We start from the raw sequence: 24,757 nt of genomic DNA on the forward strand, positions 1-24,757 counted from the left end.
CACCCTCGCAGATCGCCCGCCAGCTCCTGCCTCCCTGTCCCATCCTTCCTGAATGACCATCGTCCCCCACGCCACGTGTCCGTGTCCGTCTCCCCTCTGAGACTGAGGCCCAGGGACATCCTGTCCCCTCCCTGGTGCCTCCTGAGCTCCTGCCCCGGGACAGGCGGTGGAGGGAGCCCTTAGCCTGGGGAGCTGCCGCGCTCTCCAGGTAGACGTGGGAATGAAAGGGAACTGCAGGACATCCAGCTGGCTCAGAGCATTGCTGGGGGGTAGAGAACCCGCCCTTCAGCTGTCCCCTGCCCACACCACATCTGGTGACCAGAAAGGCCAGCAGTGCTAAAGAGTATCCTATGTAGCAAAAAGGAAAACTCCAGAGCTTCTCCCCGCACACCTGCTCGTGAGATAAAGCCAGGACGGTTGTCTGTGTGCATCCGTCTGTGACCAACTCTGTGCAGCTCCTTCAGCTGGACTTCGGCCGTGAGGTCGCTAGACTCCAAGGTGGGTGGGAATGTTTAAGGTTCCTGATTTCTGCTAAAATGCTGGAGTTCCCATTGTGGTGCAGCGGAAATGAAAACGACTAGGAAACCATGAGGTTGCAGGTTCGAGCCCTGGCCTCGCCTGGTGGGTTAAGGAGCTGGTGTGGCTGTGGCTGTGGTGTAGGCCAGCAGCTGTAGCTCTGACTCAACCCCTAGCCTGGGAACCTCCATATGTGGTGGGTATGGCCCTAAAAAAAAACCCAAATAATAATAAAATAAAGTCCACCAGCAGGACATCCCCTGCCCCCTCAACACTACGTAGCAAAACATCTTTGCTACATTAACAGGGATGTTTTAACCTGTGCATTTTTGCCTTTTTTTTGTCTGTTTGTTTAAACCTCACGATCACTTGGTGGGATGAATGTTATCAAACCCCAGAAGATTCTGTATAAAAGTGCCCATCTGTGATTCTCCCAACAAGCAGGGCTGAGGCTCTTCTAGCGCCCGCTGTTGGGATGCGCCTGCCTGCCTTTGGTCAGAGGGCTGGGGCGTCTCAATGGTCAGAACACCAACAAAACCAACCATGTCTCATACAAACAAAACAAACATGTTTATGGAAAGCCTGGAGCGCCAGTCTCCCCTGGCCTAAAACCCCCCTCGGGAGGGTAGTGACCCCCTGGCAGCAAGGGGTGGTGGTGGTGGCAGGTGCTGGGCGTGGTTCTGATGTTTGACTGGGGAGCTGGATGCTGGGAGGATGCAGAGGGAAAACTCCCCACGGGGCACATCAATGCCCTTCTCTGAAGGCGGGTTACACTTGGGTAGGCAGGATGGAACCCCCATTCCCCACTGCCAGCAAAGGCCTGAGCTGAGCAAGCCCACAGGACCCTCCCCCGAGAGCAGGCCACGCTGCTCCAGGCTGTGGCTGTCCTGACAGGCCACTCAGCACAAAACAGCGCCACAATCTGACAATGAAGCCTGGGGACAGCAGCTTCAGCTTGAGGGCAGCTCTGCACGCCCCCGCCCCTAACGCAGTCTGTGCAGAGGCCCAGCCCTGCCCTGTGGTCCAGGTGGACACACACACAAACACACACACTCACACACACACACAGAGTACATACTTGCTACACACATACACACATGGGACATTCTTGCTTCAAATCCCACAGCACCTGAGTGATGGTGCTGGGGCTGAATCCGGGCCTCCAGCCTCAGGGCCCAGGCGCTTCCACATGGGCTGTGGGTCTGGAATGTCCCCCTGGGGTCCTGCCAGCCTGCCTCTGCCACTCACGCCGGCCTGGGGACCGCTCCCTCCGCGTGTGCCCAGTGAGGGCGTCCCCCGGCCTCGGCCAGCGCTGAGGATGCGGGAGCAGGAGCGCACTGCTCTCCCGCCCGGCCCCCGCGCTCCCGCTACGACCACCAGAAGCTGACGGAGAAGCTCAGGTCCAGAGCGCGCACGTAGTGCCAGTACTTCACGGGGATAAAGAGCATCTCCCCCGGACACAGGACGCAGGCCAGGAACGGGGCCTCGGCGAACCTGGGGAACTTCTCCACGTCGGGATTCTCCACGTCAACCTGAGCGAGGCGGAAGAAGCCAACCTGCCTGGTCGCCGAGACGAAGTGCGGGGGGGGGGCGGGGCGGGTGGCACGGGGGCCCCGGGCCTACCTGGCTCGTGTTGTGAAGAAGGTGCGTGTCGTGAGGGTACAGCGCCTCCGACTCCTGCGGCGAGTAGAGCCGGATATACTTCCTGCCCATCACCTGCGAGGGAGAGACCCCCCCTCCGTCAGCAGGTGCCCGGCCTCCCACGGCCCAGCGCCCTCCTCACCTCTCCAGGCCCCGCTCCCCGTGACCCGCACACGTGCTTAGCGCTCCACGCCTATGTCCTTCCTCCAAATATATCAGGAAGCACCAGCTTCCCTACTGTAAACCCCTGACTGTGGCGGCCTCTCCTGAAGTGCTTTCTGTGTATCGACTGTAGCCCTCCCCCCGCCCCCCCCCCCCAGGCGGTTTATCACCTTACGGGGTGCATGTTACAGGGGAGCAAACGGAGGCACGGAGAGGTTAAGCGAGTTGCCTGCGATCACAAAGCTGAGGTGTGTCAGCGGTGTTCACACCAGGCAGGCTGGCGCCCCTCTTGGCTGCCTCTGGGGACTGGCCCCTGGGCTGATAGAAAGCTCCCTGCCTACCACAAAGAAGGGGGTTTGATAAAAGGTGCCCCTGCCCTCCCAGCAAACACGCTGGCTGCTCTGTCTGGGTCTCGGGGAGCACCACCCACTGGCCCAGCCACCTCCCAGTATCTGGAGAGAGGGTTCTGGCAGGAGCTGGCTTGCTTTGCATGGATGACAGAGGACAGGCAGCCGTGACGGCACCTGCTCCGTCCTGACGGGGTACCTCAGCCCTGCCTTCCCCCAAGAGGCAGCCAGGATCCCCGAGGATCCAGGAACCCCCTCTGGAAGCAGCCCTGCCCGGGCAGAGGGCCCTCCCCTCAGGCCTGGGACCACTTCTCCGTTTTCACTTTTGGCCACGGCCCTGCCAGCGGTTTGCCTCTGGTGTGGAGGATGTGGCCAGGCTGTGCGTGGCGGGGCCAGGAGGAGGCGGGGGGCCGATGTTCCCAGCACCTCCAACCTGAGTGAGGAAGTTCTGCTGCGGATCCTGGTGAAGCGGGGACACGGTGCCTCGGGGACCGAACCAGGCGTTGATGGTGATCTCCTCCTCGTCCCCGTCGCCCAGGCAGCAGTAATCGGGGATGCTGATGTCCTGCTTCAGCTCCGGGATCTGCGGGGGGCAGAGCAGATGTGAGGGCTCAAGCCCAGGCCTGGGGACACAGCAGCCTAGAGGCCAAATACACACAGTAACAATGTGACTGCATCCACATGATTTAAAAATCAGTTTTAGAAAGTGATTCCTAGGGAAGGGTGATCATTTTATGTTCTGATTTGTTTCCACATCATATGCATTTCATCTTTGTTTTGGGGTTTCTTATTGGTAATACCTGATACTAGGAGTTCCCGCTGTGGCACAGTGGGTTAATGATCTGGCCCATCTCTGTGCGGATGCGAGTTTGATCCCCTGCCCTGTGCACTGGGTTAAGGATTCGGTGTTGCTACAGCTGTGGCATAGGTCACAGCTCTAGCTCCGATTCCATCCCTGGCCAGGGGAACTTCCACATGCCGAGGGTGTGGCCAAAAAAGAAAAACACGAATGCCTGGTACTGCTTTGCAGTTTATTATTATTATTATTATTTTGGCTGCACCCACAGCATGTGGAGGTTTTGGGCCAGGGAGCAAAACCACGCCACAGTAGCAACCCGAGCCATTAGCAGTGACAATACCAGATCCTTCACCCCCTGCGTCACAAGAGGACTCCAGCTTTGTACTTTAAATGAAGGTTAACGTAGAGGGTTCGAATGATAAGGATCCTAATATATAAAGTACACACAATATGCCAGATAATTCATAAAGATGACTTAGATATAAGGAATGGCTTCAGTGCCATTAGCAAAGAAATCCAAATTAATGCTGTCATCATTTTTTTTTTTTTTTTAAGGGCTGCACCCGTGGCATACGGAGGTTCCCAGGCTAGGGACTGAATCGGAGCTATAGCTGCCGGCCTACACCACAGCCACAGCAGATCTGAGCCTGTCTGCAACCTACACCACAGCTCACGGCAACGCCAGGTCCTCAACCCCCGGAGCGAGGCCGGGAATTGAACCTGAATCCTGATGGATATGGTCAGGTTCATAACCCGCTGAGCCGCAACGGAACTCCCGCATTTCTAATCACTAATCAAATTAGCAAAGACTGAAAAAGTGCTAACACCCAGTGGTGGTGAAGATGTGGTAAAGGGAGCAGCCTCATGCCAGGCTGCTGGCAGCATCGAGCCAAGTGTGGAAGTCCCAAAACTATTCGTGGGCTTGACCCGGCCAGAAGTGTGCTTGTGCCGCTCCTTTGTGTGGAGGCCTCAGGGGGCTTCAGGGGGGCTGTGGTGCTGGGGTTCCCAGGACAGCTGAGGGCTGCATGAGGAGACAGCACTGGCTCAGCTCCCTGTGTACCATTAGGGAACATCTCTGATGAGATTCACAGCTTCCTCCTTGGTCCCTAAAGGGCTGCAGGGGGACCCACTCTGCTAGTTCACTCTGGTATTTTCAGAGTGAGCTCCCTGGGTCTGAAGGGACACCTGCAGGCAGACTGGCCATTCCTTCAGTGGAATCACCTGGGGTTGTGGGGGGCGGGGGGGGGGTGCACAGAGGAGGGGCTGGAATGTCTCCCCTCCCTGCAGGGGTCCCATCAACTTAGATCCCTCTTTTCTTCATTTAGCAAGAGAGGCCAAGAGGCAGGACCCTGGAATCCTAACGCTGGGAGGCCTGGGCAAGAGACCAGAGCCCACCCAGCCCCATCGCCCCCTGCCCCCTGCAACTTGGGGCCTGCAGCTTCTGGAAGCTGGCACAGCCCCAGCTGGGCACCGGTCAGGACAGGGACCCCAGGCGGCTCCCCCTTGGCTGTGGTCCTGACCTGACAACCCAGGTCTTCCCCATTCAGGGCTGAGACCCAAGCCCCTGACCTTGACCCCTGCCCAGCGCATCCCCCACTGAGCCCCACCATGACCTCAGGCCTGGCCAGGTCTCTTCTGGACGCCTCAGCTACATCTAACCACTGTTGGGTCCCAAACCTAGGAGTCTTCCTGGTTCGCTCCCTTTCCCTCCAGCTCCGCACAGCCACCTGGTCAGGTGCCAGGGGCTCAGACGCCCTAATCCCACCTCTCCATGCACGGCCTGCAGCTCCCCAGCTGCTGTGGCGCCTCTGAGTGGTCTCCTAGCCTCCCCGTGTGCCCTCTTCACTTCCTCCCCAGACACATCACCTCCGCAGCCCCTGTTCCTCGCTCCTCACAAGCCCGGCCGTCCCCGGTTCTCACCATCACCCCTCTGGCTCTGCCTGGCAGCTGTGGCCCCACCTCACCAGGGCCTGGGTGACAGGTGATCCTGGTGCCGCTGGGCTGCTGGGCACTGGGATCAACCCCGCATCTCTTAAAGCTCCCTGGGACGCTGGTATCATGGACAGTGACATGGGCAGATGTGCGATGGAGAGACAGCTGGGGCGGCACTTGGACTCCTGTCGCTGTGTCCCTTTCTCCCAGGTGCTCTCCCTGCAAACCCCCACCCTCACTCCCCCCCAGCCCACCACAGGCTCTCCAGGCCCACTGAGTCTGGCGCACGAGGCTCTGCTCCCTGGCAGGGACCTCGGTCTGGAGCCCTGCTCCTCCCTCGGCTGCAGCCCACAGCCCCTCCTCTCTCAGTCTCTACGTCCATCCCAAGGGGCTTCCATTCGGACCATCAGGGGACCCAGAACACACAGGCCCAGGTGTGGGGAGCCGCCTTGTAAGCTGAACTTGAGGCCTGGTGAGCACCTGCCCAGGAGACGCTGTGAGCCCAGGTCGGCTGTGACTCACTCGCTCTGGGTCAGGTCAGAGCTGCCACCCTGGCCTGGCTCCCAGGACCCGTTCCTCAGTTCTGACCACACTGGGCTTCTGACTCCAACCCCAGGGCCAACCTAATGCTCATGGCCTCCTTCTCCCCTACCCCAGGCCTGGGGCCAGCCTGCTTCCCTGCTGCCCGCTGGTGAGGGCATAGGGCACCTCCCCACTCACTGAAGGGGCGGGACCAGTGGGGTGCCCTCTGCGGCCAGAGAGGCTGAAGGATGGAGGGCCGTGGTCTCACACTTACCTGGTCAAAGAGCTGGTGCTGAGCCAGGTACCCGACGTCCCTCGGCTAATCCAGGGGAGAAAGACCAGAGGTGACACAGAAAGGCTCGTTAGTGGCGACAGACACCCCCACCGTCCGGCCGGCGCTTGGCCCCCTGCCTTGAGCAGCTCACCAGGGGGCCCTCCTCTGCGGCCTACTTGGCCCCCCTTCTCTGCTCCAGGGGTGACTGTGATCAGCTCCCTCGCCAGCAGGACTGGGCTGATGGGGAGACTGAGGATCCGGTGCTGCCTCTGGGACTGATGTTGCCCCGAGTGAGTCACCCTGAGCCCCGGGGCTCAGTTTCCTCCAATGCGCACGTGAGGATTTTTTTGGGGAAAAAAAAAAAGAAAAAAATGGAATCCTATTATGTGTATGACTTTGAGGTCTGCTTTTTTTCATTTAATGATACACCACGTATCTCTCTTCAGGTCAGTATGGGCATATGTAACTCCTTGGATGGATGCAGCTATTGCAGACATGACACATCGTTATTCACTCAACCGTCTTTCCTGGGGACATTCTGGTGGTTCTGCCATGAGTTTCAATAGACAGCTGAATACTCGGATTTTACGTGCTTTCATAAGCAGCCCAAAGCAGTCAGGGCATCTCTGCAGCTTAAATCGTGTGTGTGTGTGTGTGTGTCTTTTGGCCTTTTCTAGGGCTGCTCCTGTGACATATGGAGGTTCCCAGGCTAGGGGTCTAATCAGAGCTGTAGCCACCAGCCTACGCCAGAGCCACAGGAACGCAGGATCCTTAACCCACTGAGCAAGGCCAGGGATCGAACCCGCAATCTCATAGTTCTTAGTCGGATTCCGTAACCACTGCGCCACAATGGGAACTCTAAGCAGCTTAAATCTTACAGCCTCTGCCAGGTTGCTTCTCCAAATATTCCACCATTTAGACTCTTACCGGCTGCTAATGTGCCCACTTTCCCACATCTGTCTGCACCAGATAGGATCATTTTGTGGAAAACTTCTGCCAGTCAGATGGGTGAAAAGATCAGGGCTTCATTTATTTGCCTAGGGCTGCACCCGCGGCATATGGAGGTTCCCAGGCTAGGGGTTAAATCAGAGCTGCAGCTGCCGGCCTACACCAGAGCCACAGCAACGTGGGAGCCAAGCTGCATCTGTGACCTACACCACAGCTCATGGCAACGCCGGATCCTTAACCCACTGAGCGAGGCCAGGGATCGAACCTGCATCTTCATGGATACTAGTCGGGTTCTTAGTCAGCTGAGCCACAACGGGAACTCCAAAAGATCAGTGCTTTACAAGCTGGCCCCCCAGTGCTCAGGGGTGCTTTGAAAATGCCTGAGGGTCTCTGTAAGGGTCAGATGGGGGAAGAGCAGATGGGCCACTGGGTGCCATGGACCCAACGGCAGCCAGAGTGGAGTCAGATCTGGCTGACTGGGCTCGGAGGCTAAAGCAGTTCCTCTAGGATTCTTGAGAAGGTCTCTGTCTTTCCATCCTTCTCCTCAGTCCTGCTGCTTCCCAGCACACAGCCTCTGATGAGATCTCTGCCTCACAGGTCTCCTGCCCAGAGCACGCTGGCGCTTACATGAACGCAGCCCTCACCTTGCTGGGCTTAGACCTTTGAGGGTTTTAGGCTCCCAATGACACTGTAGTGTAGGCGTCAGCAACCTCTGACTCACTATAACCCCAGCTAACCCTAACGAACCAGAGGTCAGGGCACTGACGATGCGAGAGGTTAGGGGACCCCGGCCCGGGCCACGTTACCAGCAAGGGCCAGTGTCCTGCTTGAATCTGAAGCCCCATCTCACCCCCTCCAGGGCGCCCACCTCCGGCCCTTTCCGCCCCAGGGCCAGGCCTCCCCCAGCAGAGGAGGCGGACCACAGGTGGGCATGGAACACGCTGCGGCTCTGGGCCACAGCTCCCTGTTCCGGGGCACAGGGATGTGAGGGAGGCGGGGGAGGGGAGGAGGAGAAGCAGGAATGGGAGGACGTCTGAGAGCACCGACCAGAGAGCCACAGCTGGAGGAGCGGGCTGAGCAGGCTGCACACTTGGCAACAAAAGGGATGGGGCGGGAAGGGGAAAGGGAGGGAGGGGAGTGCTGTGGGTGGGCCTTGAGTCCACAGCCACCATGCTGAGAAGGCCGGCACCAGTCTGACACGGGCCCTTTGCTGCAGATCGGTGGTTAAACCCAATCAGAACTTTCTAGCGGCTGGGTGCGGGGATGCTTGGCAGGTGGGCTGTGGGGGCGGCGTGCGTGGAAGAGCTGGAGCTCACAGATGCAAGATTCTCACCCCTTGTGAAGGATTCTGCTCTCGGGGCCACAGAGGGTGGCTGATATCAGTCCCTACCTTTAAGGCTTCCCTTGGTCTCAGCCCATGGGATCCGCTCAGGCACAGGGCAGACGACCTCCATTCTCTGCCACCTGGGGCCAGAAGGAGGAAGGCACCCACTGCCCTCACCAGTAAGACTATGAAATGACAAAACAGGGCAGCTCCTTTTGGAAGACAATCTGGCAGTTCCTCAAAAGTTAACCTTCTGGGAGTTCCCGTCGTGGCGCAGTGGTTAACGAATCCGACGAGGAACCATGAGGTTGCGGGTTCGGTCCCTGTCCTTGCTCAGTGGGTTAACGATCCTGGTGTTGCCGTGAGCTGTGGTGTAGGTTGCAGACACGGCTCGGATCCCGCGTTGCTGTGGCCCTGGCGTAGGCCGGTGGCTACAGCTCTGATTCGACCCCTAGCCTGGGAGCCTCCATATGCCACGGAAGCGGCCCTAGAAAAGGCAAAAAGACCAAAAAAAAAAAAAGTTAACCTTTTGGGCTTGAAGAAGAAGGAACACTCCCAAAGACATTCTATGAAGTCACCATCACATGAATACCAGAACCAGAGAAAGATCCTGCCAAAAAAGAAAATTATGGGCCGATATCTTTGATGAATATAGATGCAAAAAGCCTTGACAAAATTTTAGCCAACCGAATCCAACAACATATAAAAAAGATCACACACCACGACCAAGTGGGGTTCATGCACGTTCACAAGGATGGTTCAGCACACGCAAATTAATCAACGTCATACACCACATTAACAAAAGAAAAGTCAAAAACCACATGATCATCTCAATAGATGCAGAAAAAAGCATTTGACAAAGTCCATCATCCATTCATGATAAAAACTCTTACGTAATCGGGTATAGAGGGAATATACCTTAACATAATAAAAGCCATTGATGACAAATCCACAGCAAAAAAACATAGACATACAGACCAATGGAACGGAAGAGAGAACCCAGAAATAAACCCAGACATTTACAGTCAATTAATCTTCGAGAAAAGAGGCAAAAATATAAAATGGGGAAAAGACAGTCTTTTCAGCAGGTGGTGCTGGGAAAACTGGACAGCCGCATGTAAATCAATGAAACTGGAACACACCCTCATACCAGCCTCAAAATAAACTCGAAATGGCTTAAAGACTTAAACGTAAGACAAGACAGCATCAAACTCCTAGACGAGAACACAGGCAAAACATTCTCTGACATCAACCTTACAAACATTTTCTTAGGTCAGTCCCCAAGGCAACAGACATAAAAGCAAAAATAAACCAATGGGACCTAATCAAACTGACAAGCTTTTGCACAGCAAAGGAAACCATTAAAAAAAAAAAAAAAAAATGACAGCCTACAGAATGCGAGAAAAGAAGCAACTGACAAGGGCTTACTCTCTGAAATATACAGTTTATACAACTCAACAGCAAAAAAATCCAACAGCCCAGTGGAAAAAATGGGCAAAAGATCTGAACAGAAATTTCTCCAAGAAGATTCACAGATGGAAAAATGGTCAACATCACTGATTATTAGAGACATGCAAATCAAAACTACTATAAGGTACCACCTCACACCTGTCAGAATGGCCATCATCAACAAGCCAACAAATAACAAATGCTGGAGAGGGTGTGGAGAAAAGGGAACCCTCCTACACTCTTGGTGGGAATGTAAACTGATACAACCACAATGCAAAACCGTAAGGAGGGACCTCAGAAAACTAAATACAGAACTACTGTATGACTCAGCAATCCCACTCTTGGGCATATATCCAGACAAAACTTTACTCGAGAAAGATACATGCACCCGGACGTTCACTGCAGCACCAGTCACAATAGCCAAGACATGGAAACAACAAATGTCCATCGACAGTTGACTGTATTTGGAAGATGTGGTATACATACACGATGGAATACTACTCAGCCATAAAAAAGAACAAAATAATGCCATTTGCAGCAACATGGATGGAACTAGAGACTCTCATACTGAGCAAAGTAAGTCAGAAAGAAAGATAAATACCACATGATATCACTTACACCTGGAATCTAATATACGGCACAAATGAACCTTTCCACAGAAAATAAACTCACGGCCTTGGAGAACAGACTTGTGGTTGCCTAGGGGATGGGGAGGGAGTGGGATGGACTGGGAACCTGGGGTTAATAGATGCCAACTATTGCCTTTGGAGTGGATAAGCAATGAGATCCTGCTGTATAGCACTGGGAACTATATCTAGTCACTTGTGATGGAGCAGGATGGAGGATAACGTGTGTGTGACTGGGTCACTTTGCTGTACAGTAGAAATTGACAGAACACTGTAAACCAACCATAATGGAAAAAATAAAAATCATTAAAAATAAAATAAATGGAAAGAGTTAAAAAAAAAAAAAAGTTAACCTTTTGGGAGTTCCCATTGTAGTTCAGTGGTAATGAACCTGACTAGTATCCATGAGGATGTGGGTTCAATCCCTGGCCTCACTGGCTTAAGGCTCTGGCGTTGCCATGAGGTGGGGGTGTAGGTCACAGATGCAGCTCAGATCCCATGTTGCTGTGGCTGAGGTGTAGGCCAGCAGCTGTAGCTCCGATTTAACCCTCAGCCTGGGAACCTCCATATGCTGCAGGTGTGGCCTTAAAAAAAAAAAATTAACCTATTGAGGTTTTTTTGTGTAACACACCGAGCAGCCACCTGACCCAGCAACTCCACTCCTACTATTCCAAGAGAGATGATCTCATACGTCCACCCGAAACCATGCACGTGCATGCTCACAGCAGCATTCTTCACGCTAGTCAAAAAGGGGACACAAGCCAAATGGCCATCAACTGGCAGCTGGATGGACAAGATGTGGTCTGTCCACAGAGAGGAAGAGGATTCGGCCATTGACAGCCATGGAGCGCTGGCACGTGCCACAACGGAGACGCACCTTGAAAACACGAAGCTGAATGGAAGGAGTCAGACACAGAAAGTCACGTATCGAATGATTCCATGTTTAGGAAATGTCCAGAATTGGCAAATCCAGAGAAACAGAAGGCAGATTAGCTGTTGCCTGGGGATGAGGGAAAGGGGATAAGGGAAGTGACTACGGATGAGTCTGGGGTTTCTTTGGGGTGATGAAAATGTTCTGGAATTAGATCGTGGGGAATGGTCGCACAATCTTGTAACCAAAAAACCTCTGAAAAGCAAAAGGGCCAGAAATGGGTCCATTACGTCCCGCCTGCCTTCCCCACGCCGGGTGGCCTACTGACCTCAGGCCCATGAGGAATGGCTTCCTGACGATGCGTGGAGGTCGTCTGCCCAAATGTAATGTGTTCCCTCCCTTGTAAGTACCAGGGGCAGGTGACAAATGACATACCTCGTTCACGATGTGTTTGCTGATGAACTCGCTGACGGTCATGAGCGCCTGGGACCACTCCTCATCCGTGTACCTGGAACCAACCTCGACCGGGACGGTGCGGCAGCCAGCAATCTCCTGGATGTACTCCAAGCTGTCAGGAAAAGAGCTTCTCAGCGGAGCTGTTGTTGGCTAACTCGCCTTGGGTGCCCTGCTAAATGTGCTTTATGTGCCTCTCCTCTCACCCTGGCAAAAGCTCACGAGGTGGAGACGCCCTGCGCTGACGCAGAGACACGGGGGCGGAGACATGAGATGCTGGGCAGCTTGCAGAATAAAACCCATGAATTTGGCCCTTGCTGGACGTCTCTGTCTCTCTCCTGGCCTAGAGCCTTCCACCTTCTCTCTTTGCTCACCTGCTCACAGGCTGAGGGACCGTCTTTGAGCAAGTGGCAGACAGCACAGGCTGGTGGGGGCCCCGGGTCCTCAGCTTGGGTGGCCGGGCACCGAGCCCAGCCCTGCCTGTCATCCCGCCAGGGCACCTGTGGCAGCTCCTTTGCCTTTCTGAGCTGCGCCCCATTTGTGAAATGTGGGTGATGCAGTGCCCATCCCATGGGACACAGGAGGGGAAGATGAGCTGAGACACGGCAAGTGCCTAAGTCTCAGCTGCAACCACTCCCTCCGCAGGAGGCCTGGCCCCGGCCACCTGCCTTCACCGTGCCTCCTGTTTCAAAGTTCCGCAAGGCTGGGGCATCATCGCCACTGTCCAGCTGCCTGATCTGAGCTCCCCCGTGCATCTGAGGGGTCTGCAAGAGACGTGAGGAGGGGGCCCTTGGAGCCCACGGAGACAGGGCGGAGGCAGACACTTGAGTTCTTATTTCTGCTCTTAAGCCTCAGGGACCCCGGAGAAAGTGTACCGAATGCCTGAGACCCTGCAAATTGCCTAAGAGACTGCACACTGGACTGCCAAGGACACACTCATTAAAAACTGCTTAGGGCAGGCAGATCTTACAACCTCTGGCATTGCCTCAGAGCACTGTACTTTATTATTATTATTATTATTATTATTATTATTATTAAGACCATACCTGCAGCATATGGAGGTTCCCAGGCTAGGGGCTGAATTGGAGCTGTAGCCGCCGGCCTACACCACAGTCACAGCCACAGCAATGCTGGATCCGAGCTGTGCCTGCGACCTACACCACAGCTCACGGCAACACTGGATCCTTAACCCAGTGAGCGAGGGCAGGGATCAAACGCACATCCTCGTGGATCCTAGCCGGGTTCTTCACCCACTGAGCCACGATGGGAGCTCCGCAGAGCACTGTACCTCAGATGCGTGTTTAACCCGGTCCATCCCAGCAGCTGGCGGTGAAGTGTCTGTGGGCCTGAATTCTCTAGGGCATGATGGCAGGAGGAATTGGGGTGCCTTTGGGGGGTGCTAAATGTGGAAGAAGAACCGCACAGGGCTCAGCAGACACCCACCTCCACTTCTGCATGCACGGCCAGTGGGTGGCCACACCCTCCAAGATCACAGGTCTCCCTGGAACCAGAAAATGCTCCCTGAAATACTGGAGGGAGGGACGGTGGAGCCGGGGCACTGCTCTCTCGGACTCCACATCTGGAATCGAAACGTGGTCACTCCGTGCTTTCTGTCCAAAATCAAAACAAAACGAAGATGGTGACAACCGCAGGAAAGCCACATGCGAGGCCTCCCACTGCAGGTAGCATCAGTGGTAGGAGAGCTGTGTCACTGGTAACAACGGTGAACATTTATTATCAGTATTACTGCAGCTACTACGCATGTCTCACGAAACTAAGATGTTTTTTTCTCTGCTAGTTCATTTTAAAATGTTTGGTAACTATAAAACTAATACATTGCTCTCATAGAGGAAAACGTACTAGCCAAAACTCCACCAACTACCATAAAAGGATTCCGGAGTTCCCGTTGTGGTGCAGTGGTTAACGAATCCGACTAGGAACCATGAGGTTGAGGGTTCGATCCCTGACCTCGCTCAGTGGGTTAAGGATCCAGCGTTGCCACAAGCTGCGGTGTAGGTCGCAGACGCAGCTGAAATCCCACCTTGCTGTGGCTCTGACGTAGGCTAGTGGCTACAGCTCCGATTGGACCCCCAGGCTGGGAACCTCCACATGCCGCAGGTGTGGCCCCAGGAAAAGACAAAAAAAAAAGACCAAAAAACAAAAAACCAAAAAACCAACACAAAACATAAAAGGATTCTTCTCACTACTGTCTGTTCTTTTCCCATTTGTTCCACACACAACACCTCTCTGGTCTATTGGTAAAATTTATAATGAATAAGCAACTCTGTCTCTTCTGTCCGATAATTTCCTCTAAAGCAGCTTCCATGATGCCACCAGTCCCTGCACCGTCCCTTCCTCAACCATCTCCCAGCTGAGTGACAGGAACAAGCCACAGTCTCCGAGCCTCAGTTTCCTCCCGGGTTAAACCATGTGGAGACGAGATCTTGCATATCTGGCACCCGGGGCTGCAGCGGGCCATGCGCCAGGCTTTTTTTTCTTGCCTTTTCTTTTCTCGCTGTCCCAACTCTCCACAGTAGGCTCTCATTTGCCCACCTTCCCTATCTGCCCTCCTCAAACTGGCCTTCCCTGACCACCCTGCGTGAAGTAGGCCCCCCCGCCCCGGCTTTCTCACCCTTGGGGAGAAGATACTCTTTTCCAGCCTTGCTAGAAGGTCAGCTCCAGGAGGACAGGTGCCTCCTGCTGGGGCTCAATAAAGCGCTAAGTCCCCTTCCCAGTGCGGGGGGTGATGGTGGCAGGGAACAGACGTGGCACCGAACAGCCACAACATGGCTCGACCCACAGGCAGCAGGCACAGGACTGTGAACGCAGACAGCTGCGTCCAGAGCCCGAGCTCTCATCCCCTTAACTACATACGCTGCCCCAGACCACAGGCAGCACCTTGGCCAAGAAGCCACAGCTGTATCCCCTGGGGACAGCCTTGGCCTGGGAAAGGGTGGGTGCAAAGCCTGGGGCCAGAGGGACAGGTATTTGTCCCTGGATCTGCAATGTCTACCCCAGCCCTCCGAGAGGTCCACCAACACCCCCACGCCCTTGGCCCCAGGGCGCCCTTGGTGACCCTGGGTGTTGTCTAAAACCTCATTGGAGAGGTTCAGGGCCAAGAATGGCTGCCTCACTGTTTTCGCATTTTTTTTTTTTTAATGCCAGAGGTGAGGTCACACATCTTCCCACGTGTGTGTTTAACAGATTGGATCTCCTCCTTGTAAACAGTCTGTTTGTGTATCTGGCCTCTCTCATGGGGCCCAGGGCCTGTGCCCCCCCTCCCCTCAGTGATTTGTATAATTCTTGGATACCAGAGGTATATTTGTCCTCTGATAGCTCTGCTGCAAACATCTCTGCTGCAAACGTCTCTGCCCTGTTTGGAGGGTGGACCTTTGATTTCGCTTCCATGCGTGGTGTGTTTAACGACACTCCTTGGCATTATTCTTACAGAAAAATAATACTCATTGTAGGGAACCGTGAACACAAGAAAATATGTAGGAAAACGTGTCAACAAACACCCCATAACTCCGCTACCCAGTGTCCAGTACAGATGTGCCCCCGTTTTCGGCACCCTAATTGCCATCTTACAGATGAGGAAACTGAGGCTCAGAGGCGGTAACCGACTCGCCCAGAGGTACTGGGAGTGGGGTCTGCGTGTCAGCACTCGGATCTGAAGCCTGAGTAAGTCCTCTTGGCCTCTACGGGTTATTCTTTGGCGGCACACGCACTTAGAGGCCAGTTAGGACACAGGCGAGGACCTAAAGGGCAGGACCCGTGGTCACGTGAGTGGCGGCATCGCATCCAAACTCAGAGGCACAGAGACAAAGAGGCAGCCGGAGAGGTGAGTGACACTTCAACCCAGGGACCAGCAAGAAGCTGAAAGGGAAGGGCCTCCTGGCAGCCAGGGCGCTTACCCGCACAACCCCAGGGGCCCCTTCTCTCAGGAACCACAAAGCTCCCACCCTCCCGCTCTCCCTACAGGGAACTGCTTTTGCACAAACTGGGAAGAAAAAAAAAAGACAGAAAAGAAAAAATTGAGAAAAGAGGCCCAGCTGCTCCATTTCCACATCACTGGAGGGACCGTGCTCAGCCAGAGGGGCCAGCGGGCCAGGGGCCAGCGCGCCAGGGACCGCACCCCAGAGGAGAGCGGACCCTGTTCCTTCTAGAAAAACGGGGCTGCCGGATTCTGCCAGGGGTGGTCAGTGACAGCCCCACCCTCATACCTTTGCGCTGGGCGGCTCCCGGCTGGGGCCGGGGGCGGGCCTTTTTCCGGAGGGAAGGTGCCGCTGGAGGAGGGCAGCGACCTTAAGGAGGATGTCCCCGAGGATGGCCGCCCCCATCAGCAGGCCCAGGTCGCAGGCCTTCAGGGCGGCGGCCACGGAAGCTGCGTCCGCGGGTGGTGCGCACAGACACACGGCCTTCAGGAGGCAGCCGAAGGCGTACACCCGCCGCCAGTCCTTGTCCACGTGCTGCCAGGGCCCGGTGTTGAGCTTCTCCCAGGAGTAGTCCAGGAGCGCCTCGCAGGTCTGCAGACACTCGAGCGTCCGGCCCCCGTAGAAGAGCTCGGCTGCTTCCTGCAGCAGCATCACCACGCTGCTGTCCACCTTCTCTCCCAGCGCCAGCTGCAGCTCCTCTTTCGCGGGGGGCAGGAGCCCCCGGAGAGCCTCCCAGAGGGCGCCTGACCCCCCCATAGGCCAGGCCGATGAGTGCTGGGGGGGAAGGGGAGTAAGTTATAGCAAATCGCCATCATGTATGTTGTAAATAGTTACAATTCTATATTTTCTTTCTTTTCTTTTCTTTTCTTTGTCTTTTCTAGGGCCGCACCCAGGGCATGTGGAGGTTCCCACGCTAGGGGTCTAATCAGAGCTACGCTGCTGGCCCACGCCAGAGCCACAGCAATGCGGGATCCGAGCCGCGTCAGCAACCTACACCATAGCTCAGGGCAATGCCGGATCCCTAACCCACTGAGCGAGGTCAGGGATTGAACCGACAACTAATGGTTCCTAGTCAGGTTCGCTAACCACTGCGCCATGACAGGAACTCCTACAATTCTATATTTTCATAAAATAAAACTGGGGAGGAGCTAGATCTGTGATGACATCTAGCAGCCAAAATGTCAACTGCTGAGATTTGAAATACATGGGAAATATTTTCCTAAAAAAGAAAGAGATGAAGACAGAGACGAGGGGAGCTCCCGTCATGGTGCAGCAGAAACAAATCTGACTAGGAACCATGAGGTTGCGGGTTCGATCCCTGGCCTCACTCGGTGGGTTAAGGATCCAGCGTTGCCGTGAGCTGTGGTGTAGGTTGCAGACGTGGCTCGGGTCTGACGTGGCTGTGGCTGTGGCTGTGGTGTAGGCTGGCAGCTGCAGCTCTGATCCGCTGACCCGTAGCCTGGGAACCCCCATACGTTCCAGGTGCAGCCCTTAAAATAAAGACAAAATAAGGACAAAAATTCCATCCCTCTGGGAAGGTGGTGGAAGAATGAAAATCAGGGACTACAACCCCCAAACCCCTCCTTTCCCAAGGAATACTCTGCCTCTTCACATGTATGCCCCTCATGACCTACGAGCTAAAGAAATGCACGGCAGCTGCTTCCCCATCTGCCCACTCCCCCTCTGGGGGGCGTATTCTCACTTTACTTTCTCCATCTGTCTCCTGTCTAAATTCCTTCAGTGATGAGACAAGAACCTTTCACTGAGAACACATCCGGGGTCATTACTGTGCCTTCGGGGCCCGCAGTAGGCACCAGACTCATGTTTGTTCAGAAAGGAACATGCATTGTCCTCGTCCGGAATGTCTGCAGCACCCCTCCTCTCTGGCAAACTCCTATCCAACCTTTAGGGCCCACCTTAAATGATCCCCTACGTAAAGCCTGCCCAGATTCTCTGACCGTGTTTTGGGCGTGAAGAGTCCTTGAGCTTCTCACAGAGTCAGTCTCGTGGTGGGCACTCGGGACTACTGAAGGAATGAGATCTGGAACTTTCAGGAAGAAACCTGGAAATACATAAAACCCTATACAGAAGGGTGTACCATAACTGGTGCCTTTAGTGACTGTTGCTTGGACATCAGGCCAGTGTCTAGGAATAGGTACTAATATGTGAATAGGTCTACACTGCTCACAACTTAGGGTTATTGACTTGTGCTACAGTGTCGTAGGCATGATACGAACAGTTGTTCTGTCTCCCATCTTATTTGACGCTGAAAACTACAGACCATCCTGCTTCTGCTTCTTTTGTTTTTTTTGGCCACACCCATGGCATGTGGAGGTTCCTGGGCCAGGTACCCTACACCAGAGTTGCAGCCTGTGCCACAGCTGTGGCACCACTGGATCCTTAACCTGTGTGCCGCAAGAGAACTTCCAGACCATTACGCTGTTGGCAGAGACTGCTCTATGCTGGGGGTCCACAAACCTGTTCTGTAAATGGCCAGAGAGTAAGTATTTTAGGTTCTGCAGGTCACACAGTTGCTGTTGCTACCGCTCTGCTGCTGCAGTGTGAAAGCAGCCTTATATGGTGTGTTCACAAACAGGTGGGCCGTGTACAATAAAACTTTATTTACAAAAGCAAATTCTCACATTAAGCTCACCAAGGTCCACTCCTCTTTCCTCCTGGGCACACAGTCTCCATTTCTCCATCTCACTTGCAAGCAGATGTGATCAGACCATGTTGTAGCTAATGCATGGAAGGGATGGACGCCACCTCCAGGCCTGGTCCCTGAACACCTCCTATATGATTCTCCGCACCTTCCCTACCCCATGGCTAGAAGGGGAGGACTCAGAGGCCTTAGGGGATGGCAGGGCCACAAGACAGCCCCCCCCCCCCAACTCCCCGCACACCCCAGCCAGGAATATCCGTGCTGGAATGTTTCATGAGCAAAAAATAAACTTGTACTGTGTTTAGCCACTAGGGTTGATGATGCTTGTTAGAGCAGTTATCCTGCCCTGATGGAACCAGTTAACTTCCTTCTGCTGTCAAGGAAACAGATGCAGAGAACTCAGAAGGTACTTGCTGAGTTTTGGTGGCTCAGCATCCCCTCCTCTTTCCTAACAACAGCCCTCCATTTCCTTTTGAGAAATTCCATCCTACCCACTGAGAACAGTCCGGGCAGTTGTTGCCAAGGGATGGGCACGGGACCTAAGCTAGCCAATCGGCTGCCTCCTTTGCATTTGAACTTCAAGGAGATCAACCAGACCAGGGACGGCTGATGTTTCATTCTGTCCTGGTGGCAGTTTCTGGACTGAACTGTTGTTACTAAGGCCTCACGGTTAGTATCCCTAATACTGAGGCTGCAGAACCACTTTAGTTCTTCTTCCCCAAGTCTGATTCTCCAGCTTTCCATTGGTTCTGTGGACGCAACGGCCTTCTGAGAAACTTCCTCTTGCTTATGTCAACCAGGGTTGGTTTCTATGATTAATAGTGGACGCTACCTGGGAGTTCCCCTCGTGGCTCAGCAGTTAACGAACTCAACTAGGATCCGTGAGGTTGTGGGTTCGATCCCTGGCCTCGCTCAGTGGGTTAAGGATCTGGCGTTGCTGTGAGCTGTGGTGTAGGCTGCAGACGCGGCTTGGATCTGATGTTGCTGAGGCTGTGGTGTAGGCCAGCAGCAACAGCTCCAATTGGACCCCTATCCTGGGAACCTCCATATGCCGTGGGTGCGGCCCTAAAAAGACAAGAGAGAAAAAAAAAAAAAAAAAAGACAGAGAATAAGGGCTGTGCGATGGGAAGACTATCCTGGATTATCTGGGTGAGCCCAACCTAACACAGGAGCCCTTTCAGAGGATCTTTCAGATGTGATTACAGAATTGTCAGAGGCAACGTTGCCAGCTTTGAAGATGGAGGAAAGGAGAAGACAAGGAGTATGGGCGGCCTCTAGAAGCTGGAAGAGGCCAAGAAATGGATTCTCCCCTGGAACTTCCAGAAGGGAACATGGATGGCCCTGCTGAGACCCTGATTTTAGTCTAATGTTGAATTTTTTTTTTTTTTTTTTTGTCTTTTTAGGGCCGAGTGTGCAGCATATGGAAGTTTCCAGGCGAGGGGTCAGGGCTGCAGCTGCCGACCTACCCCACAGCCACAGCAACATGGGATCTGAGCCACATCTGTGACCTGCACCCCAGCTCACGGCAACGCCGGGTCCTTAACCGACCGAGCAAGGCCAGGGATCGAACCCGCGTCCTCACGGATGCTAGTTGGGTTCGTTAGCACTGAGCCGCAATGGAAACTCCTGATGTGAGCAAAGCAATTTCGAAAAGTCTCATTTTGAGCATGCAAAAGACCTCAGAGGCCTCATATCTGGGCTTTGTAAAGGTCTATAAAAGGCCTCCCAGAAACTGCTTGCTTGCTTTAATATAATACGGCTTCTGCCGAGGCCTGTGTACCAGCTTTGTAAATTAGTCTCTCAGTGGTCTTAGAAAATCACCTCCCAGAGGGTTTTGAATGAGCTATGAACTAGTTCCCTGGGATGCAGACTTTCAACTTGGTAAACTGGCCTCCAGGGTGACCTTACAAAATAGTTGCACCCAGAGCTCGCAAAGGCCTTACAAAGCCAGCCTCTAGGGGTGTCTCACGTGCTGTTTTGCCAGATGGGCTCCCCATGTGTCTGATTTTCATAAACCAGCCTCCTAAAGTGGCCTATGTGCTGCTTTGCCAACCGGCAGAGGGGAGGGCCTCACGTTAATGGCATGTGAGACCCCCTTAGAGGCTGGGAGAGAAGGCCTCAGGTTGGCTGTGCCAAGTCTCCTCCTGGGCACATAAAACAACCTTAGTAATCAGTCTTTAATCCAGCGTTCCGCAGCGAATGCCTTACAACCAGGCCTTCAGAGATACTTATGTTGACACTGCAAGACACAGCCTTTCAGAGGTGGGAGCTTCGGCATAGCCGTGAGCTTGTTTTCAATATGGCTTCACAGACTGCCTCTGTATTAGCCACCTGAATGGCCCCACGGGTCCCATGATTGAGGGCCTTATATGGCAGCACGAAGCCACTTCCCATGGTGAGGTCGTGGCATGCTGGCCACCTTCAGTCTGAGCTGTCTTGGTGCCACAGGCCTTCCAGAACCTTTCCTGAGGTGGCCTTTTCAAGAGCTGCCATTAACAAACAGCCTCTGAAGGAGGAGCCACGTCACATTATACGAAAGTCTTCCTGACCTGTTTTAAAAATTGGCTTTCTGGGGTTTCCGTTGTGAGGCAACAGAATGGGTAGTGTGTCTGCAGTGCCAGGATGCAGGTTTGATCCCTGGCCGGGCCCAGTGGGTTGAAGGATCCATTGTTGCCTCGGCTGCACCAGAGGTCGAAACTGCAGCTTGGATCCGATCCCTGACCCCAGGAATGCCACATGCTGTGGGGCAGCCAAAAAGAAAACAAACAAACAAACAAAGCTGGCTCGCTTACACACAGGGCCCGGGTCTGAGGGTCAGGTGAAAGCCGGACTTTGTCTCAGCTTTACAAACCTATCTTCCGTGATTCCTGTAAGCTGTCTGAAATGGCCTCATAGGAGAAAGGTCCTTCACTGGCTGTAACACTGTCTTATTGGCTGTATGAACAGCCTTCCAGAGGAGCTGGCCTCACACAGGCTACAAGCAGCAGCCTTCACACAACCATCTGATAGGGCCTTTCAGGGCGGGTTTAGGCTATGTGAAACTGCCTTTCTCAATGGCCTCACATCCGGGCTTTACAAATCGGGTCTCCCCATGCGGTGGTCTGATAAAAAGGTTTCCTGGGAGTTCCGGTTGTGGCTCAGTGGTAACAAACCCAACTAGTATCCATGAGGACACAGGTTCGATCCCTGGCCTGGATCAGTGGGTTAAGGATCCAGCACTGCCGTGAGCTGTGGTATAGGCTGCAGGCAAGGCTCGGAGCCCAAGTTGCTATGGCTGTGGCTGTGGTGTAGGCCAGCAGTTGTAGCTCCAATGAGACCCCTAGCCTGGGAACTTCTATATGCCTCGATTGCATCCCTAAAAAAATAAAAATAAAAATAAAAAAGGCTTCTTGATAATTCTGCCAAGCTGTTTTCTGGAAGAGGATATTAGCCTGAGTAGCCTTGTGGCCTGGCTTAACTGATGTGCTTTTCAGAGTTCCTCACTGAACTGCCGTTTATAAAAGGTTGCATGAAACAAACAAGCTTTCCAGAGTGGGACTGTGGGCTGGCCTTTAAACTGGCCTCCCAGAACACCACATAAAAAGGTGGCATAAACAGCCCTCTGGTGGTCAGATATAGGCGGATTAATTATAGAATTTATCATACAAACCAAATGCTACACATCGGCCCTTTACTTAGCTTGTAAAGCATACATTTATTTTTCTTTTGTAAAAAAAAAAATTTTTTTTTGTCTTTTTGCCATTTCTTGGGCCGCTCCCGCGGCATATGGAGGTTCCCAGGCTAGGGGTTGAATTGGAGCTGTAGCCGCCAGCCTACACCACAGCCACAGCAACACAGGATCTGAGCTGCGTCTGCGACCTACATCACAGCTCACGGCAATGCTGGATCCTTAACCCACTGAGCGAGGCCAGGGATTGAACCCGCAACCTCATGATTCCTAGTCGGATTAGTTAACCACTGCGCCATGATGGGAACTCCTCTTTTGTAAAAATTTTTTATTCTCATCATTTTCCCCAAAGTTTTCCACTGGAACCTTGATTTCTGCATGTAGGAATATCATCTTAATGCAAGTTGAATACTGGAAGTCCATATAGTTTTCAGGGCACTGTGTCTGTAATATTTACCATTTATAATTGGGCAAGTCATAAATGGGAATTATTCCTGGCGAACTGAGACCCATGGTCCCCCTAATCACAGACCATAAGATAAAGCCTGAGCGGCCTTGTATCCCCACTTTGAAGTTGGTTTTTTAGGGCTCGACAAGTGTTGGCCTTAAGAGACTTCTTGTTGGTTATAGAAGGATTTTTTCTTTTTTTCTTTTTTAAATGGGGTGAGGGCAGAGGTGTCAGGTATAGAAATGGCCTGACTGGTCTTGTGTCTGCGCTTTGCAAGCTGTCCTTCAAGAGGGCCACGTGTATTGGCCCCATGACATGGGACAGTTTTCACAGGAAGGTGAGGTACAGGTGCATAAAACTGCTCTTCTCAGTGAGTTATCTTGGCTTCTGACATAAACGCCTGTTTGCTGGCATATGAAATAATTTTCTTGAAAAGGGGATCAGACAAAGGTTGTTTTGACTTTATAAATCAGCCTAAGGTGAACTTCACAACAGATTTCTTGTTAGTCATGTCAAAATACAAAGGAGCCATGTATACACCATATAGAGCAGCCCGACTTGGGTCCTGGCTTCATAAATTCCACATCCAGATTGAGCTATACAAGCTGGCTTTAGTTGGCTGTTAGTCAACAGCCCAAGTGGCTTCCTGTCGGTTATAAAATAAAGCCTAGAAGTTCTGTCATGGCGTAGTAGTTAACGAATCCGACTAGGAACCATGAGGATGCAAGTTCGATCCGTGGCCTCGCTCCGTGGGTTAAGGATCCGGCGTTGCCTTGCGCTGTGGGGTAGGCTGCAGAAGCAGCTGGGATCCCGTGTTGCTGTGAGCTCTGGCGAAGGCCAGCGGCTATAGCTCTGATTCGACCCCTAGCCTGGGAACCTCCATATGCCGCAGGAGCGGCCCTAGAAAAGGCAAAAAGACAAATAAGTAAATAAGTAAATAAATAAATAAAATAAAGCCTAGAAAGCCCCACCACAGTCATCCCATATTCCTCCTAAATTGTCTTTAAAACTAAAGCGCCTCCCAGAATCTATCAGCCTCTATCTGACTTTCAGGGAACAGGCTGCCCAGTTTTGTAAAGTGCAGACAGGCTTGGGCTCAGGCCATCGATGTGGCCCCAACACCGGCTCACCTCCTGTCCCTGGACTTGCTCTAACCCTGCTGAGCACGGTAACTTATCTTTACTGGATTCCCTGGGGCATAACGCGATACCAATGCTCGGAGTTAATCTCTATCAAGTTAAACACCACTTTCCTCCAGAAGGCACAGGCCTCACCGAATTCCCCAGGGCCATCGGGCTGGGCGAGCTCTACGTATCCCCACCGACCCTCCACCGCGAGGTTCCACATGCTTTCCCTCCCTGGCGCCTCCCCCCGCGGCTTCACTTTGCGGTCCACGTTCGGGGCCCGATGGCTCAAGAGTGTTCAGTGGGCTGAGCTCCAGACCAATGGTAAACGGCTACTAACCAGGGAGAAACACATACCGGTATGCGTTGGTACCACACACCAGTACCAACAGCGGTATCAACACCAGGTAAAAATAACAGAAGCGGCGCAATTAACGCGGCACCAAGAACTGCGCAGGCGCACAACAGTCTGGCCTCAGGCGTGCGCAAAATGAAATGACTGGCGTGAGAAGAGCACCACGCACGCGAGGAGCCTTTCTTCCCGTCCCCGGCGGCGCTGGAGAATTGGAGAACCGCTAAACTGCGTTCTCAGGACGCATGCGCTGCCTCTATCCTTCCCTCCTCAACATCCCCCACCCCCTCAGTTTCGCGGCTTTGAAGGGCCGCCCCGGGCTTTCCAAAGCGCAAGCGCGAGACTGTTCTTTCCTCCTTCGCTTCTTCACATGACGCCTGCGCCGTCCTCCCCTCCCAACCCTTCCCCTCAGCTTCTAAAAAGTCAGAGCTGCCCGCCCTTCTCGAGTTGCTGAAACTCACTGTCTCGAGTTTGAATGGTGTCCAGTTGCCCTGGGGCCGGCGGCTTGTCCTTTCGGACCGAATACTCTGGCTCTCGCCGTGTAAGAAGCTTGACCCAGGAATATCGATCACTCCCAGCTCGATTGATCACCAAGGAGTGCCTAGAGGAGAGCCGAGCGATCGATGCCCCCGCCCCTCCCCGTTTAAAAGGCCGGCCCGAGGGCGGGGCAACAGCTTAGGGTTGGGCTCTTCCCTTCCTTGGTTT

General features: G+C 53.6%; 1 protein-coding gene across 3 annotated transcripts; it reads right to left on the reverse strand.

Moving 5' to 3' along the window:
• Positions 1-1,067: 1,067 nt before the first annotated feature.
• KDM8 (lysine demethylase 8) lies at positions 1,068-24,721 on the reverse strand. 3 transcript variants are annotated; one of them, XM_047780259.1, is made up of 9 exons: positions 24,514-24,721; positions 17,758-17,861; positions 16,088-16,573; positions 13,308-13,474; positions 11,847-11,979; positions 6,194-6,238; positions 3,100-3,249; positions 2,140-2,232; positions 1,068-2,048 (listed from the first exon to the last, which is right to left on the reverse strand). In XM_047780259.1, exons 3-9 carry the CDS (start codon positions 16,553-16,555, stop codon positions 1,884-1,886), a joined length of 1,221 nt encoding a protein of 406 aa, XP_047636215.1. In that variant the 5' UTR covers positions 16,556-16,573; positions 17,758-17,861; positions 24,514-24,721; the 3' UTR covers positions 1,068-1,883. The 3 variants fall into 3 exon arrangements, with proteins under 3 accessions (XP_047636215.1, XP_047636214.1, XP_047636216.1); XM_047780258.1 differs by lacking the exon at positions 17,758-17,861 and having other exon boundaries at positions 24,514-24,651; XM_047780260.1 differs by lacking the exons at positions 17,758-17,861; positions 24,514-24,721 and adding an exon at positions 24,058-24,284.
• Between the last annotated feature and the right edge of the window lie 36 nt (positions 24,722-24,757).

The sequence above is a fragment of the Phacochoerus africanus genome, chromosome 5 (assembly GCF_016906955.1).
Source record: "Phacochoerus africanus isolate WHEZ1 chromosome 5, ROS_Pafr_v1, whole genome shotgun sequence".
In the NCBI taxonomy this organism is placed as follows: domain Eukaryota; kingdom Metazoa; phylum Chordata; class Mammalia; order Artiodactyla; family Suidae; genus Phacochoerus; species Phacochoerus africanus.